The sequence below is a fragment of the Somniosus microcephalus genome, chromosome 3 (genome assembly GCF_052327205.1).
Source record: "Somniosus microcephalus isolate GS21.2 chromosome 3, FLI_Smic_1.0, whole genome shotgun sequence".
NCBI classification, from domain to species: Eukaryota; Metazoa; Chordata; class Chondrichthyes; order Squaliformes; family Somniosidae; genus Somniosus; species Somniosus microcephalus.
In genome coordinates, this window is record NC_140989.1 from 364,368,053 (window position 1) to 364,386,181 (window position 18,129).

General features: G+C 42.3%; 2 protein-coding genes across 2 annotated transcripts in view; one reads left to right on the forward strand and one right to left on the reverse strand.

Moving 5' to 3' along the window:
- Nucleotides 1-5,608, forward strand: part of rpf1 (ribosome production factor 1 homolog) — a 42,039-nt gene extending 36,431 nt beyond the window's left edge. The window contains exon 9 of the mRNA XM_085983512.1: nt 819-5,608. Coding sequence (XP_085839638.1) covers nt 819-860 — 42 coding nt within the window. The 3' untranslated portion in view covers nt 861-5,608. The remainder of the gene's footprint in view (nt 1-818) is intronic.
- LOC147122391 (guanine nucleotide-binding protein G(I)/G(S)/G(O) subunit gamma-5-like) lies at nt 3,330-16,746 on the reverse strand. Its single transcript, XM_085983513.1, has 3 exons — nt 16,397-16,746; nt 7,270-7,421; nt 3,330-5,607 (listed from the first exon to the last, which is right to left on the reverse strand). The coding sequence occupies exons 1-2, from the start codon at nt 16,475-16,477 to the stop codon at nt 7,296-7,298; spliced, it is 207 nt and encodes a 68-aa protein (XP_085839639.1). The 5' UTR covers nt 16,478-16,746; the 3' UTR covers nt 3,330-5,607; nt 7,270-7,295.
- Nucleotides 16,747-18,129: the final 1,383 nt, after the last annotated feature.

An 18,129-nucleotide genomic window follows, 5' to 3' on the forward strand; every position in this document is an offset into this window, starting at 1 on the left:
TTTTAACCTCCATTATTGTCACCTCAGTTTTCAGAGATAAATATGTGAGCTAAATTTATGAATATGCATGTGTAGCCCACACTATTGAGCGGATTATGAAAATATTGAGATTTGTTTCAGCTCTTCCTACATGTGTCATAAGTCCCTCATCTGTTCCCTTTTAAAAAGAAAGACTTGCATTTTTATAGCGCCTTTCACGACCACTGGACGCCCCAAAGCACTTTACAGCCAATGAAGTACTTTTTGGAGTGTAGTCACTGTTGTAATGTAGGAAATGTGGCAGCCAATTTGCACACAGCAAGCTCCCACAAACAGCAACGTGATAATGACCAGATAATGTGTTTCTGGCGATGTTGATTGAGTGATAAATATTGGCCAGGACACCGGGGATAATTATTTCTTCTTCAAAATAGTGCCTGGAGAATCTTTCATGTCCACCTGAGAGAGCAGATGGGGGCCTCGGTTTAACGTCTCATCCGAAAGACAGCACCTCTGACAGTGCAGCACTCCCTCAGCGCTGCACTGGAGTGTCAGCCTATCTTTATGTGCTCAAGTCCCTGGAGTGGGACTTGAACCCACAACCTCCTGACTCAGGCGCGGGTGCTACCAACTGAGCCACAGCTGACACTTTAGGTACAGTGCAGCAGTGTACAGTACGTAAATTTGGGCGGTAGAGGTGCTGATACATGTTTAGTAGAAGAATGAATCTCGACCACTAATTGGGGTTGGGGAATTTCCCTGTCATTCAACACGTGCCGAGTATATGCAGGTCATTTCATTGTATATTATTTGACTTGCGTTGTATTTTTTTTCTTCAGCGCCATGAAATGGACACGAGCCGAAGAAAGTTCTACTTGTAAAGTGGGGCTGGTCGATGTCATGAAGCAGGCCCTTGGCAGCACTGCCTTTACATCTGATGTATTTTGGTTATCCTGAAAGCAAACTAAACAGTCCTCACAATTTTTATGAAAAACTGACGTCAACGAGAAGCTTTTAAAAATAAATCCTTGAGGAACAGATGCCTGGTTGTTGAATTCTATAGCAATGTTTCTGTTGAAGTATTGTACTCTCAAATGTGGAAGTTCTGCCCTAGAATCTACTCGATCTTCAAATCAAATAAAGGACTCCTTGTAAATGTACTTTGTAAAAGGATTAAAGTTTTGGATCAATTAAATCATATATTTGAATATACCCATCCACGATTGTGCTTGATGGTTTTGAATTTTCAAGTTGGGTGAATATGAATTTGTTTAAAACCGCTTTACAATCACATTTAGAATATAATTTAATTCTATGTACCCAATCTTCTAAAGGATATTTCACAGGAGAAATTTCAAACTGCATCTCAGATAATCTTGGGATTCTAAATTAGGGAGAGACCTTTGCTGTATTGAATTATTCTTTAGAGAAAAGATTAATGGAGAGATTAAGATATCTGATTTGAAAAAGGGTTTGAAATAGTTAATGCTTTGTTGGTTGATTCCAAAATAAAGGATTAGATGTAATCTTGTTCGACAGATGTTTATGTATAGGTATAATAAATGCAGGCACTGATGCTTGGATACTATACAGAAAGAACTTGTGTTTATATAGTATATAAAATAAAAACAAAATGCTGGAAATGCTCAACAGGTCAGGTGGAGAGAGAAACGGTTAACGTTTCCGGTCGATCTTTTGTCGGAACGGAAAAGTTGAGATGTAATGGGTTTTAAGCAAGTGCAGAGGCGGGGGGGGGGAGGAAAGAACAAAAGGGAGGGTCTGTGATAGGGTGGAAGGCAGGGGAGATTAAATGACAAAAGGGATGATGGTGCAAGGCAAAAGGAGATGGTAATAGGACAAGTAAAGGAGCAAAAGATGGGTCTAGAAGAGGTGTAAATGGGAATAGTCGAATCAACAGCTGCCATCTGAAAAAAATGGGTGCAAAGGTTTGTCTCTTTACCATGTGAAATGCTCCACAGATGCTGCCCGAGCTGCTGAGTATTTCCAGCGTTTTCCGTTTTTAACTACAGATTTCCAGCATATGCAGAATTTTGCTTTTGTACTTGTGTTTATGTAGCATCTTTCAGGCTGTCCCAAAAGCGCTTTAAAACCAACAAAGTACTTTTGAAGTGCATGTGTTGCTGGAAGTATTCATGAGTTGCTTGTGGAACACAGCTGGTCACCTTTTGGAAGGAGAGATTCCGCCAAGCTTGGTTGTCTCCTGGAGACTATAGGCTGCAATGGGGCTAATTGTAGATAATCTGTGGAAGAAATGGGCTTGATTTTTTCCCATCTCAATAGAATTGGGCACAGCCTTTCAAAATGAGCTGTGTATGGTATTGTTACACAAAGATTGTCACATATTCTAGTTCTTTCCTCCCAGGTCTCACATCAGCATCATGCTGTGGTCAGTATGAGTGATTATGACCTCTCACAAATTGCTACACTTATCGTGTGATTTGATGCCACAATCATACAGCACAGGAAGAGGCCATTTGGCTCATTGTGTCTGTGCCGGCTCTCTGAAAGAGCTCTCCAATTAGTCCCACTCTCTTTCCTCATAGCCCAGCACATTTTTCCCTTTTTAAGTAGAGATCTGATTCAGTTTTGAAAGTTACTATTGAATCTGCTTCCACCACCCCTTCAGGCAGTGTGTTCCAGCTCATAACTCAGTTTAAAAAAAAAAAAAAAATTCTCATCTCCCCCTGGCTTTTTTGCCAATTATTTTAAATTGAAACAGTAAATAAAAAGGCTGGCTTCTTGCGTAATAAATCATTTAACCCAACTATAGTAGCTGATTTGTATCAGTGCTGTAGCTTGACCTGTTGCAGATACAGAATTTTCAAGATTTTCTTGATTACACATTAAAGTATTTGTGGCTTCAAAGATTGAACTTATTGCAAGTTCCTAGATTAGCTGCTGTGGGTGCTTATTTCTGATTAAATGGTTTAAAGATTCCAGAATTAGGCACTTTCCTGGCATTAAAATTAATGAAATGTGTACATTGGGGACATTATCTAATATGATGCAATGTAGTTTGAAATGGTACAAAAATTGACACTTCTATGCTTTTATTAGTGGTTATCAACTGGGTACGTGATCATTCAGCAGCTAGACAGTTCAAATTCAGCCCAGACTGATGGATTGAAAGTTTCCTCTGCTTCCTCTATAGGTTCTACATGAAATGAGTAGAGATCATCTCAACCTACTTCATGAGCACAAAACTGCCAGGAATTTGGCACAAACTGTGCTACTCAATTGACAATCTCACACCAAAGTCACAGTACAGTTTGTGTGGGACAAGGATATGAATAAATATCAACACTGAAATAAGAAGTGCTTGCCAGAGACAGAATAGAAGGAACTTTTATTTCTGATCTGGGAGTGCTTGGTGCTTACATAAGTTACCTAAACTGAAAGACTGACATTTCCTCAGTGAGCACAGAAATCGAGCAAACCAAAAAAAATACTCTGGAGATGCAGCTTGGCTTTGATTTGACTGAGAATTGAATGTTTCTAACTCAATCCAGGGCATATGAAACTGTTCTATAGTAGATTAATCAGCTTTGCTCCGTTGACCATAAGAATTGCAGTATAATTAACTTGCCAAAGGGTAACTCCTAATCTGCACTTTTAAAAGTTTAGTGAAGAATTTGATCCTTAAAAAGGGATAGGCTATGCTGTAACATTACATAACAGTCTGAAGGAAGTGGAGACAAGATATGACCATTTTGAATTGATTAGGTACTGTATATACTAATGTCTAAGACTAGAAATGCATTATGTGCTGAGGCCAAAAGTGGGGATAAGGGCCTGTCTTATATACAGGTCAAATCTTCATTCAGGTTTTGCTCCTAGTGGAGCAAAAGATAGTGGATCCAGCTGTTGCTGTAGTGATGTGATATTTAAGTAGCAGCCTTCCCTCTCGACTTCAGTCCAAGCTTCCACTGTCGATTTAAAATCGGAGACAGGGCAACAGAGAGATAGCGGTAGAGACGATTTAAAATCCCCAGTAGCTGGCAAGGACTGGATGTTGGGAGGCGCACTTAAATATACAAACGTGAAAGACTCTACCCAATGGTGCAACTCCATCCCCAACAGCTTACAAAGTCGATACGGTAAATAAAGCTTATGGCCAATTCAGCCTCCAGGAAACTTAACTGTGATGCTGAACTGTGCATGTACTTTACAGACATGACCCATCGCAGTCCACTTTAATATCTTCCCTAAAACTGCTAATTCCAATCCATTCATAATTTTAAAAACCCTCAAATCGTATCCAACCTTCCTCGGTGATATTTCTTCAAATTGAAAAATGCAAACTCTCCAAGCCTATCTTCTTATCGGGGCTAACTTTAGATATTCTCGTTGCCCACCTTTTGCGTCCTCTAGTGTCAATAGCTATAGCTAGAGGTAACAAAAAACATTTTTAAGTGAGAAAGTATCAAAAGTGTATAATACTTTATTGACCTAGTAATACTGTCCACAACCCTATGGCTTGATAACCACTGGCTGGTCCCCTTCCTGCTCTTTTACTTTTAATGGGCAGCCAGATGTGAAATATACATGTCTTTTTAATTACCTGTACATAACTAATCATTAAATTACAGCAGCCATTTATTAGCCCATCCACTTACCTAATGCAGTTTGCAACCTATGAATGTCCTTCTTTCATATATCATCTGCAAATGTAATGCTACTGAAAGCTGCTAAAAGTAATGAACAATAAAGGACTAAGTACAGAACCCTGGGGAACTCTACTGGTCACCAAGCCCTAATTTAAGCCTTTCCCATTAATAATTGCTCCCACTTTATATAATTTCAACCATCCTATTTCCCCCAATAATACTATGACGTTTAATTATCTTCCTAATAGCTATCTAGTGGACTTTTGCAAAAATCTTTCTATAAAGCTTTTGCAGCCAGTAGATGGCCTTCATCCACTTCAGTGAGGGCATACAGAGTCGCCCCCCTATAACTGGTACTCTCATATCTCAAACAGGACCATATAAGCTACCCTCTGATCCTCAGGAACCATTCCTAGATCACAACTACTAAAAGTATTAACCAACGTCTCACATATGACATCCCACCATTATTAGTTGACAAGAATGCGCTGGTTGAACGGAGAAAGAACAAAAGGGAAAAGGTATGAGTTTAGGTGGCAACTGTTGAACCTCATTTTGAGAGTCATGGATATTTTGGGAGTGGGGTTGGTTGTGTTGTATACTAAGTGTTCAACCTTATACAGTAGTATATACAGTATATACTTTCACAATGGGTTTAGCTATATAAAATACATAAATCAAGTCAGATCTTTATTGAAATTTTTCTCTACCAGTGTACAAAGTTTTCTAGAAACAGGATTGTGCACAAGCAGCAACTAAAATTGTACATACGGCACCTCATTGCTTCAATGAGGTAGGTGTAAATCAGTATCAAAGAACAGGCAATTTACAAAGTGACAGTAAGGAAAGTTGGCACAGATTTTGAGAGGCTTTTAAAAACAGATCCAACATGGCTTGTCCATTGGTTTAAAGGCCACCGAGAATCAGGATTAGTGTAAACATCTTCATTGTTTTCAGAACATGCACCAAGGGTGAATTTCCCACTTAAGACCCAGAAAACCTGCAAGAAGGGAAAACAAATTCATAGAATAAAGATTAATTTCCAGTAATCATTAGTGGCCACAACATTCCTGAAAAATGGGAACTATGTCTGACACGAGGGGTAAAATTCAACTTCTGGTCAAGGGAAAGGAAAACCAGGCATAATGGGTGACTGATCTGCTAATGCGTTCCCAAAGTTAAATTTTAATCCCAAGGTCTTTTGCCCCCCCCCCACCACCAAAAAAAGACAATTCCTGAAAGATTATATTTTATTGTACAAGTTAATTGTGGATAGGAGTGTAACATAAATTATGTTTAAGTCTGTCTGCAGGACAAAGGCAGGATTGGCAAACTCCCCTGCCCCCAACCTCGCTTTACTGTTAATGTTGATATGCAGATTAGGCTATCATCCCGCTTCCACCCCGCCTTCCGCCACTTACAAAGGCAATAAAATGCCACTGCAATAATTCAACACCTCCCCCCCACTACCCTGAATCGCAAGGGTTCTCTATTGATATAGTCCTTGTCAGAAAGGACAGGATAATTCATCATCATCCTATCAGGAGTCACTTAGGGTGTAAAGGGTAAGGACACTTGTTTGATCAGTGATAGAGGTGCTATACCACCAAACAGCCACGGAATGGTAGGACATCTCTCTTTCATCCCAGACAGATGCCTGGGATGGCAGGAATGACGTATGAGGAGAGATTGGGTCGATTGGGCTTATACTCGCTGCAGTTTAGAAGAATGAGAGGGGATCTCATTGAAACTTGTAAAATTCTAACAGGACTAGACAGACTAGATGCAGGAAGGATGTTCCCGATGGTCAGGGAGTCCCGAACCAGGGGTCACAGTCTAAGGATAGGGGTAAGCCATTTAGGACAGAGATGAGGAGGAATTTCTTCACCCAGAGAGTGGTGAACCTGTGGAATTCTCTACCACAGAAGGCAGTAGAGGCCAATTCATTAAATATATTCAAGAAGGAGTTGGATATATTTCTTAAGGCTAAAGGGATCAAGGGATATGGGGAGAAAGCAGGGACAGGGTACTGAATTTGGATGATCGGCCATGATTGCATTGAATGGCGGAGCAGGCTCGAGGGGCCGAATGGCCTATTCCTGCTCCTATCTTCTATGTTTTAATGTGGTACTGAGGGAGTGCTGCAATGTTGGAAGTGCCTCTTTTTCAGATGAGATGTTAAACTAAGACCCATCTTGCTGCTAGGATGGACACAAAGATCCCATGGCACAATTCCAATGAAGAACAGGGAGTTCTCCCAATGTTCTCGCCAACATTCCTCCCTCACCCACTCTAATCCACCCGCCTTCTCAGTCCTTCCTCTGCTTATTTCTCATTAGTTAAGGAGATACACTGGTGGTCCCATTGTTCACAAAGGTCCCAGATGTCCTGTTACCCTTGCTGTGTCATTATGAACTCACACTTCCAGCAACCTTGTGGGCAAAAATTTTTAAATGCTAAACGTGCATGAACATATGTCCCACTCCATTAAACTCTGGCCCGATATTGTATCACATCAACCAATCCAGAACAAACATAGGCCCCTCTATCTTGAAGCCAAACACTGCCATTTAAAAGCATTATATACTTCTATTTAAAAAGACCTGGAACGCGAATAACAACCTCAGTTTATTTGGAAAACCACAGAGATGGATTTACTTACCAAAAGAAAGTAGAATCACATTTCAGCTACAATAGCAAACAGGGTTTAGCTGGCCTGAAAGGATTGGTATTCGGATGTATTCCCGTCAGTAAAGGATCCTGTTGTGCGTTCTGCAGGCAGAACTGCTTCAGGTCTGTGGCTGCTTGAGACACCTTTTTTGGCAGGGTGGGGGGGGGGGGGGGGGCGGGAAGAGAAGAAACAAGAGTTAAATTTATAGTTAATTTTATGGCCTTCCATAGTGCACTCAACTTTGCTGAAAATAGGCAATTCGTTGACTAATATGCTGGTCAGACTTGACATCCAGTCTCGTGAACTTTAATATAATTGGTGCATTAAAATATGATCATGGGAATATGACACGGGTTCACAATGTGTCTAGAAAACAGCACTCGCAAGGAAAAGGAAAGGAGGAGCAAATATATACAATCTTATTCCTCTCGGGGCACATCAGGCTTATATTTGTACCAAGATCAGCAGGGCCACTGGCTTCTGATGATTTTAAATAAGCCACATTGTGCTTTCATTGTACCGGAGTCCAGAACTTTGACATGTGTTGGGGAATTGCATTCTTTTCACTTTTCTAGGAAAACTGCAATCCAGTTGCATTAACTTCTGAGGGGCTTCTGGGAAAGGAACAGTAGAGAGAGAAAGAACTTCACACTTGAGCCAAAATACTTTAATATTGTGTAATACATAACTTCAAACTCCCTTCCCCTCACCGTTTCAAGAGACTCTCTGAAATAACTTAAAGTTTGGAAAGACAAAAATATAAAGTGCGTCACTGGCTGTTTGACAGTTCAAGTAAACGTCTGCACCTGCTTACGGACATCCTAAACAGTACAACTGCCCTGCATGAAAAGTTCATCATTTTACTAAAGTACTTGGAATACCTTCCTATCTCTGTAATCTCCTTCAGTCCCACAACCACCCCCTTACCCCGAGATATCTGTGCTCCTCTAATTCTGCCCTCGAGGATCCCCGATTATAAATCGCTCAAACTTTGGTGGCCATGCCTTCTGTTGCCTGGGCCCTAAGCTCTGGAATTCCCTCCCTAAACCTCTCCGCCTTGCTACCTCTCTTTCCTCCTTTAAGACACTCCTTAAAACCTACCTCTTTGACCAAGCTTTTGGTCACCTGCCCTAATTTATCCTTATGTGGATTGGTGTCAAATTTTTTTTTGTCTTAAAATACTCCTGTGCAGCGCCTTGGGACGTTTTACTATGTTAAAGGTGCTATATAAATACAAGTTGTTGTTGTTATGAGCATCTAACTCATTACATAATACAGGAAACTTTGTTATATCCGGCACCGATGGGACCGAGCTGTTGCCGATCTATCAAAACTGCCGGACATACCAGCGTTAATGTTGAAGCATACGGAGGTTTTCATCTCCGTATCGGACAACAAACACTGTTACTTAGCAACAGCTTCTAAACAGTCAGCCTGTACCTTGGAAGCGTCTCTGTAGCTTAGCAACAGCTTGAGAGAGACTTTCCAGAGTCTGACTGTTGAAAAAAAGGCCACAAGAAGAAAAAAAACCTAACAAAATGGCTCCTGATTTCTGCCGGTAGATCGAGGTTTCCGGACATGCAACCTCCGGATAAACCAAAGTTTCTTGTATGTGCAGGACAGAACCAGACCATTCAGCCCAACTGGTCCATACACCATACGAGCCTCCTCCCACCCCTCTCCATCTAACCCTATCAGCATAACTCACCACTCGTGTAGATACAGACCTGGAAGTAGGCCGATTGCCCGGTTTTCCTAGTCATTCTGAAAATTGGAGGATCTTACAAATATTTCTTTCTCTACCCATCCCAATTTAAGAACATTCCCGATTCCATAGAAACCACAGTGACCGAGAAAGAGGACACACTTTTCCACCCTCTCCTCCCAATTATTTTGTAACGGCAAGTTGAAGATTGTAGGAGCAAATTTCCATTGAACAAATATACATTCTTACCAAACAAAGTAGTCAAAACAAGTTGGGCATTTTACACCTGTAAGCAGAGATGTTACGTGCAGCCAACCCACCCTCTCAGGACCAGATATTTTGGTTCTTTTTTACAAGGTGGGCCGGGGTGGGGGGGGAAGTTGAATGGAATAGAGGGAAGAAATCTGGTTCCCAATTGTTGGGTGAGGCACATGGCTGGAGTTCACTCAAGTCTTATAACAAGATGGCCTCAACAACTCCCCATTATAGAATCATTGAATCTAACAGCACAGAAAGAGGCCATTCGGCCCATCGTGCCTGTGCCGGCTCTTTTGAAAGATCTGTCAAATTTAGTCCTGCACCACAGCGTTTTCCCCCGATAAACTTGAAAATGAGTCCTCTTCAAGTACATACGCAATTGTCTTTTTTCAAACTTCCGATGGAATCTGCTTCCACCACCCAGTCAAGTGACGCATTCCAGAGCTTAACAACCCTCTCGGTTACTTCATCAAAGAACTCAATCAGGTTAGTCAGATACGATCTGCTTTTAACAAATTCTCCAAGAGAGAATTAATTTTGTCCTTGATAATTGCAGTTTTTCCACCACTGACAGACTGATTCGCCTGTAATTACCAGGTTTATCTCTCTTCCCTTTTTTGTACAAGGTGTAACATTTGCAATCCTCCAGTCCTTTGGCACCACTCCCACATCCAAGGAAGATTGAAAGATTGTGGTCAGAGCTTCTACTATCGCCATCCTTGCTTTCCTCTGCAACCTAGGATGCATCCCATCTGGACTGGGTGACTGTTAACTTTGAATGATGCCAATCTATTTAGCACCGCCATTCTATCTATTTTTTTATCCTATCCAATATCTCCATTCCCTCGTCCTCTACTGTCACATTAACTTCATCCTCTTCTTTTGTGAAGACCGATGCAAAGTACTCATTGAGTACCTCAGTCATGCATACTGAATCCACAAGAAGAATTCCTAATTTGTCTCTAATTAGCCCCACCACTCCTTTAACTATCCTTTTACTTTTTATATGTTTATAAAATATTTTTGGGTTCCCTTTTATGTTGCCCGCTAATCTATTCTCATATTCTCTCTTTGCCCTTCTTGTATCCTGTTTCAATTTTCCCCCCCACCCCCGCGCTCTCTTTACTCTGCCTGGTTTTCGATTGTATTCTGTACCTGACATTTGTCATAAACCTCCCCTTCTGTTTTATTTTAACCTCTATTTCCTTTGCCATCCAGGGAGCTCTAGCTTTGGATGCCCCATCTTTCCTCGTTATGGGAATATGCTTGGTTTGTACCCGAACTATCTCTGCCCTGAAGGCCTGCCATTGCTCATTTACTGTTTTCTTGGCCAATCTTTCTTTCCAGTTCACCTATGCTAGATCCTTTCTCAAATCATTGAAATTGGCTCTCTTCCAGTTGGATAATTTCACCTTTGATTTTTCTTTGTCCCTTTCCGTAACTACTTAAAAACTATTTATTTATTTGATGCAGAATTCAGGAAATCTCTTTTAACCGGCACCTAAATAACCGGAAACCTCTGTTAACCGGCAAAATTCAGGAGTAGGTTCAGGTAAGTTTTACTTCATATTAGTGGCAGTTCCTGGCTCTGTGGCTGTGTAACTGGGGTTCGTGCACTTGTTGCTAAGCAACAGGGATGCTTGGTCTGTGGCCGGAGTTCCTGCACATGTTGCTAAGCAACAGGGAAGCCTGGATTTGTTGCTTTGTACGGAGCTCTCGTACCTTTTAACTATACCTCTCTGTAATCCGGACTTTTTGATAAACCGGCACCACGCCGGTCCCGTTGGTGCCGGATAATAAAGAGTTTCCTGTAGTAGTTTTTACCATTGCCATGCACTTAGTTTACATTATAGGATTCCCCTCTGCTCTTTGAGGAACTGGCCAGTAGATAGTTGGCAATCATCTGGCAATAACCACCTTCCTCAATCCTTTCTACATTCAATTCAAAATTAAAACTCGGGTCCATAAATACAAGATAGCCACTAATAAATCCAATAAGTAATTCAGGAGAAACTTCCTTACTTAGAGAGAGTGGTCAGAATGTGGAACTCACTACTACATGGGAGTGGCTGAGGCGAATAGCATAGATGCATTTAAGGGAAAACTAGGTAAGTACATGAGGGAAAAAAGAATAGGTTGTGCTGATGTTGAAATAAGGTGGGAGGAGGCTTGTGTGGGGCACGGACCAGTTGGGCCGAATGGCCTGTTTCTGTGCTGTAAAAGTCTATGCAATTCTGTCAAAGGTTAGAGTATTATAATCTCAATGAAATAGTGCTTGCAATTGCGGTTTACAGGCGATTTGTAGTTTGATAGAGCTGCATTATTTCCTAGTTTCTAAAAAGTTAGAACTCACAAGCAGAGAAATTAAGGTTTGTTTAATGACAGATATGCTGCATTTCAGAGTGAAGTGGACATGGAATCCTACCACTTCCTTTTTATTATTGAGAATCCAAAGAGAAGGGACAAAGTCCACAAGTAAACACTGCCACATGTGAAGAGGTGAGGTAAATGAGGAAGTAGCGATTGGATGGTGCCAAACTTGGGTTTTAAAGGCCTGCATATTTTAAGAAGATGGGGAGAATAAGGGAGGGCAAGGATTTCCATGCTTAAGATTCTGGGACAGAATGAGTTGAAGTAAAAGACTAAGATGCAGATTTCAATGCAGGGATGAAGGGTGTATAGAATGACATGCTGTACTTGCAGCTCAATAATAGGGGAAGGAAGTTCAGAGAAGCACTGACCATTAGCAATATCAAGAGGACCACCAGAAAAGGCTATTCAGCCCATCAAACATCCTTCTATTACATTAACTCTTCCAGCATGGTGCCTCATTGTATCTGAAATAGCCCTAGTTTCTGCCTTTATTACCTTGCTGGATATTTTAGCCCAAATATCTGTCCCTATAAAATAAAGAGCAACTCGAAAGGTTGTGACAGAAAGCTTGATTGCTTAGAAGCGAGAGGAATTTTTATAGCGTCTTTCACAACCTCAGGATGTCCCAAAGCACTTTAAAGCCAAAGAAGTACTTTTGAAGAGTAGTCGCTGTTGTAATGTAGGAAAATGCGACAGCCAATTTACGCACAGCAAGGTCCCACAAACATCAATGAACTAAATGACCAGATCATCTGTTTTAAGTTGGTTGAGGGATAAATGTTGGCCAGGACAATGGGGAGAACTCCCTGCTCTTCAAAACAGTCCTAGGCTAAACATAATTAGAACACAGGGAGGAGAATGCGCGCGCAGGGAGGAGAATGCGCGCGCAGGGAGGAGAATGCGCGCGCAGGGAGGAGAATGCGCGCGCAGGGAGGAGAATGCGCGCGCAGGGAGGAGAATGCGCGCGCAGGGAGGAGAATGCGCGCGCAGGGAGGAGAATGCGCGCGCAGGGAGGAGGTATCTGGAGCCTAGAAAGAACAGCAGAAGCAAGTTTGATGTAATTTAAATCCCCATTAATGAGATTTAATACAAAGGCAGTGTAGATATAAGAACATAAGACGTAGGAGATGGGGTAGGTAATTTGGCCCCTCGAGCCTGCTCCGCCATTCAATAAAATCATGGCTGATCTGATCTTAGCCTCAACTCCACTTCCCTGCCCGCTCCCCATAACCCTTCACTCCCTTATCTTTCAAAAATCTGTCTATCTCCACCTTAAATATATTTCAATGACCCAGCCTCCACAGCTCTCTGTTTTCTGTCAGTTAGCCAATCCTCTATCCATGCTAACATATTACCCCCAACCCCGTGAGCACGTTATCTTGTGTAGTACTACCTTCTAACATCTCTGAGTGAACTCCTTTTAATCCTAAAGTTTAAGGGGCAGGTGGAACAGAAGACATCCAGTTTGCTTCCATTATGCAGGACAAAGCCCTGAACAGCATTTTTGAACATTATTTCAATTACTGTTTTATGGAACAATTAAGTTACAATTTTACTGTTGCCATAACTTATGTTGTTCCAAAATTTATTTAAGCAAGGTATGGGACACAAACACCAAGTTTACACTGGAACCAGACATAATTGGTAAACACCCTCAGATACCAGTTTAGAGTCACTTCCGAAAGCAGCGGTTAGAAAGCAGCAAGGTCAAGCTACCTCAAGGCATCCTTTGTTGCCTCACACAACAGGGATTGAGGACTGTCTCTGGTGACCAATGAAGGACCATGTTCATACTGATGTAGTATTGTTACCAGATCACTTTAAAACCAACGGCAGTTCCTGTTCCAGTTGGTTAATGCTGCCAAGGTCACTCTGTACCAGAACAACGGTTTACAAGCTTTCACTGCTCCATAGTTGGATGGAAAGCGGCACTCTGCACTGGGGAGGACCGATACTTGGCGACAGGCTGAATCACCAAATAGAGAACTAGTTTGTAAATTTTTGGTACATTTGCAATTGAAAAAAAAAAATCACAAAATACAGATGAGGAAAGCCATTCCACCCATCCATTCAGAATGACCTCAACAGTACCCTTGTCACAGCATCCAAATGTTTCATAAGTGATTCCATAGGGTCTTAAATGAATCCCTCCACAGATGTGCCCGCCCCCACCCTCCTCCAATCTCATGGCCCTTTCCTACTCCGGCTCTGTATGGATTCCCATCTCCCTTCATTCAGCCCATCATTGATGGGGAGTCTTCAGCCACCTTGGCCCTTACTCTCTGGAGCTCCCGCCATATACCACTCCTCCTCCTCCACCTTTAAAAATCTTCTCACAGCTCACCTCAGATAACGAGCTGTGGTGCAAGTTACAGGAAACTTTTTTTAAAATCCGGCACCGACGGGACCGATGTGGTGCCGGTTCATCAAAAATTCCGGATAACCGAAAGCTATAGTAAAAGATATGGAGCCGAGAGCTCCGTATAAAGCAACAAACCCTTTTGCTTAGCAACAGGTTCAGAACAATGGCCACAAGTTCCAAGCGTCTCTGTAGCTTAGCAACAGCTGCAGCCACACCCTTGCACAGAAACAGATGGAGGAAGGCAAGTAATAAAACTTACTTGAACCTACTCCTGAATTTTGCCGGTTAACTGAGATTTCCGGTTATTTAGGTGCCGGTAAATCGAAAGTTTCCTGTACCTGGTGCTATCTTCCTTTTATCCATATTTTTTCCTCAATCCCTCCAGAAACTCTTTGTGATGCTTTCTACATTAAAGTTGTTGCTTTGGCCTCCATTCCCCTAGCCAGAAGTCCAATCCATGTGTTGCTAACTTTTTTGGGCATTATCACGAATTTGGTCACAATTAGGCAAGTTTCTAGAACCATCAATACACTGAACAGGCACCGAGCTCAAATAGAATGCATTGCTAATGTAATCAAAAAATCAAATTACAAATTAAATTGAAATCCTAAAATATTAAGAGGAAATACTTACCAGACCAAGGTGACAGAAGATTCACCCTGATGGTGTTGAGAGTAATTAAAGGGTCCAGAAAATGTGAGCTGTGATACCAAAGGGGCCACAGCATAGTTATAGAATAACTGTTGCAATTGGGACTCTCTCCCCCCAACACACTGTATTTGCAGCAATCTTCAGTTTCCTCCCCAATTTTGTGAAATTTACAACTTTGAACGTGTGTGTCACACAATTAACAATTCTATTGTGATAGTTTGCATGAGGAATTAGCACAGGTTGCCCTTCCTGGTGTGAAGAGAACACCATATCAGACTGCATTGTTTAGGCTAAAGCCAATAGGATTTATTTACAAAACGTACAATTACACAGAAGCACAGCAGTACTTAAAACAACAATGGCCCAATCATCCCACAAGGACTTCTGAAGAACATACTTTTTACACAACTCAACAGTCAATAAGATTCCTACAGCTTCCTGGTATGTTGGTTGCATGTGGGCGAGGCAATACTCTTGCCTCGGCCTAGGAGTTAATGTGTCAATTACAGAAACTGAAAGAGAGTCACTAGCTGGACACTGAATGGAATAGCAAAAATATCTTGCTAAATACGACAAGATAAATACGACAAGAGGCTTCAGAACAAGAGTTGTCAATCAATCAAGTTCAATGGCACTTAGTTCTTAACAAGCAAATGTTCACTCCTTGTTTAACCTTTAATGCTTTGATGAGGTGTAATTTGATATTCTGTCTGATCTGCAATTTGAAGTGCCATATTATTATTAACTGGAAGGCGGCTGAATTTCTGCTTCCTCATAACAATGACATGGATGTTTACAAAGCCTTGGTAATTTGCTCATTTCAAGGAAGTGTTTATCAAATAACTACCTTCTATTTTTCTTCAAATAAAGGGGCCCAAGGGAAAAAAAAAGGGAATAGTTTTGCTCGCTAGTGTTTGAACATATTACTTGTAAATTTAGGTATGACTGAATGGGAAGAAAAACAGATGCTATTATGTAATCTTTAAACACAGAACCAGCTAAATCCCTTTCAAATATGGTAACTGTCAGATCAATGGTGTATCCAACCTTAAAATAAAACACAGGAAATAAATCCAGAGCTGTTAACATGGGAGGGAGGGAAGGTGATTCATGACAGGATGGGAGACACATCAGAAACTCATTTCAACACATTATAAGATGTGTTTTTTTTTTGAAGTGAGCTGTGACAAAGCAAGTCATGTAAAAGGAGAGGGAAAAAAGACTGAGTCCCAAGGGGAGCTGAACCGTCTGGATTTCAGATGGACACCTGAATAAATTTCCTTATCGAGGGAGGGGGGAGAAGCGGGCTCATTAAAAAAATGTTATAAAATGGTTAGTTAGCTCCAGAGTAGGGATAACAATCTTAGGGTGAAATTGAAATAACGCTCCACCCAAATCCCCAAGGGCGAGTGAGTCAACCCACATTGGGAATTCACCGTCTGTAGCAGATCCAATAGTAATTTTCAAAAGGGAATTGGAGAAATATTTGAAAGGGGGAAGAATGCAAAGAGGGGGCAGCGGGATTAATTGGAGCGCTCTTTCCGAGAGCCGGCACGGGCTCGACGGGCCGAATAGCCTCCTCCGATGATCGGGAGACCAGGAATTCCCTTCCTTACTTCCTGTTCTCTCTGTATGTTGCCAAGTCTGCGTGTTCCAGGAATGGCGCTGAGAGATGGCCCCGGCTGGGCTGCCTGTCCACCCCACGCCCTGCCCTCCTCTCCCCTCCCCGGCCGGGCTCCGCTCCAGCAGCCCCCTCCCCAAAGGCTCACCTTCAGCCTCTTGATGCCGAGCTCCGAGTGCAGTTGCTGCACCACTTTCCTCATGGTGGCCAGGTTGGCAGTCGCCGACATTTCCAGCTCTGTCTCTGAGTCCAAATGGAAGCCGGGCTGTTTTCTCTCGCTCTCTCTCTTTGCCTGCGTGGGAGTCGCTGAGATTGTCGAGCTGAGTCTTTTTCCGGTTTCTCTTTCTTGCCCTTTCACAAACGCGGCTGGTGCGCCCCGTACAGTTCACATCGAGAGAGGCAGCAAGAAACTGCAGCTAACTCCACATTCATTGGGGGTTATCCTCGGTTCCGCCTAAGAAGAAGATTAATTGGGATAGAACAGAAACTACAGCCAACTGACCATTCATTGAGACAGAACACATACTATACCAACTGACCATTCATTGAGACAGAACACAAACTACAGCCAACTGACCATTCATTGAGACAGAACACAAACTACAGCCAACTGACCATTCATTGGGCTAGAACAGAAACTACAGCCAACTGACCATTCATTGGGAGAGAACAGAAACTACAGCCAACTGACCATTCATTGAGACAGAATACAAACTACAGCCAACTGACCATTCATTGAGACAGAACACAAACTACAGCCAACTGACCATTCATTGGGCTAGAACAGAAGCTACAGCCAACTGACCATTCATTGGGAGAGAACAGAAACTACAGCCAACTGACCATTCATTGGGATAGAACAGAAACTACAGCCAACTGACCATTCATTGAGACAGAATACAAACTACAGCCAACTGACCATTCATTGAGACAGAACACAAACTACAGCCAACTGACCATTCATTGGGATAGGACACAAACTACAGCCAACTGACCATTCATTGAGACAGAACACAAACTACAGCCAACTGACCATTCATTGGGATAGAACAGATGGCTGTTCATGGTTCCAACACCATCATCAAGTTTGCGGATGGTACCACGGTAGTAGGCCAGATCACCAACAACAATGAGTCAGCCTACAGGGAGGAGGTCCAGCATCTCGTGAAGTGGTGCGCCGATAACAACCTGGCCCTTAACATCAAGAAAACCAAAGAAATCATTGTGGACTTCAGGAAGTCTAAAGGCGGAAGTCACACCCCCATCCACATCAATGGGGCTGTGGTGGAAAGGGTGGACAGCTTTAAGTTCCTCAGAGTCCACATCATGGAAGACCTCTCCTGGTCCCTCAATACCTCCTCTCTGGTGAAGAAGGCCCAGCAGCGCCTATATTTCCTAAGGAGGCTGAAGGGATGTAACCTGTCACCCCTGATCCTCTCTAACTTTTACCGCTGCACAATAGAGAGCATCCTGACAAACTGTATCACAGTATGGTATGGCAGCTGTAGCTACTATGACCAGAAAGCCCTGCAGCGGGTAGTCAAAACTGCCCAACGCATTACCGGCACCCGGCTACCGACCATAGAGCACATATACCAGAAACGCTGTCTACGGAGGTCACGGTCCATCATCAAAGACCCTACCCACCCCAGCCACAGTCTGTTCACCCTCCTGCCATCTGGGAGACGCTACAGATGCATTCGCACCCGTACGACCAGATTTAGGAACAGCTTCTTTCCCAGGGCTGTCATCCTACTGAACTCCACAAATAAACTCTAAAGCCTGCACATCTGCCAATGCACTTTATTCTGGTTATGTTTATGTTAATGTATTACAAGCCAAATGTATGTTGAATGTTTAAATTTCTTAATCTAAATGTAC

What these genes read in the sequence shown, in the direction of transcription:
- LOC147122391 (XM_085983513.1), bottom strand. Translation starts at nt 16,477, where the DNA reads ATGTCGGCGACTGCCAACCTGGCCACCATGAGGAAAGTGGTGCAGCAA. An exon ending in TCGGCATCAAGAGGCTGAAG is followed by an intron (nt 7,422 to 16,396) that starts GTGAGCCTTTGG and finishes CTGCCAAAAAAG; the next exon opens with GTGTCTCAAGCAGCCACAGA.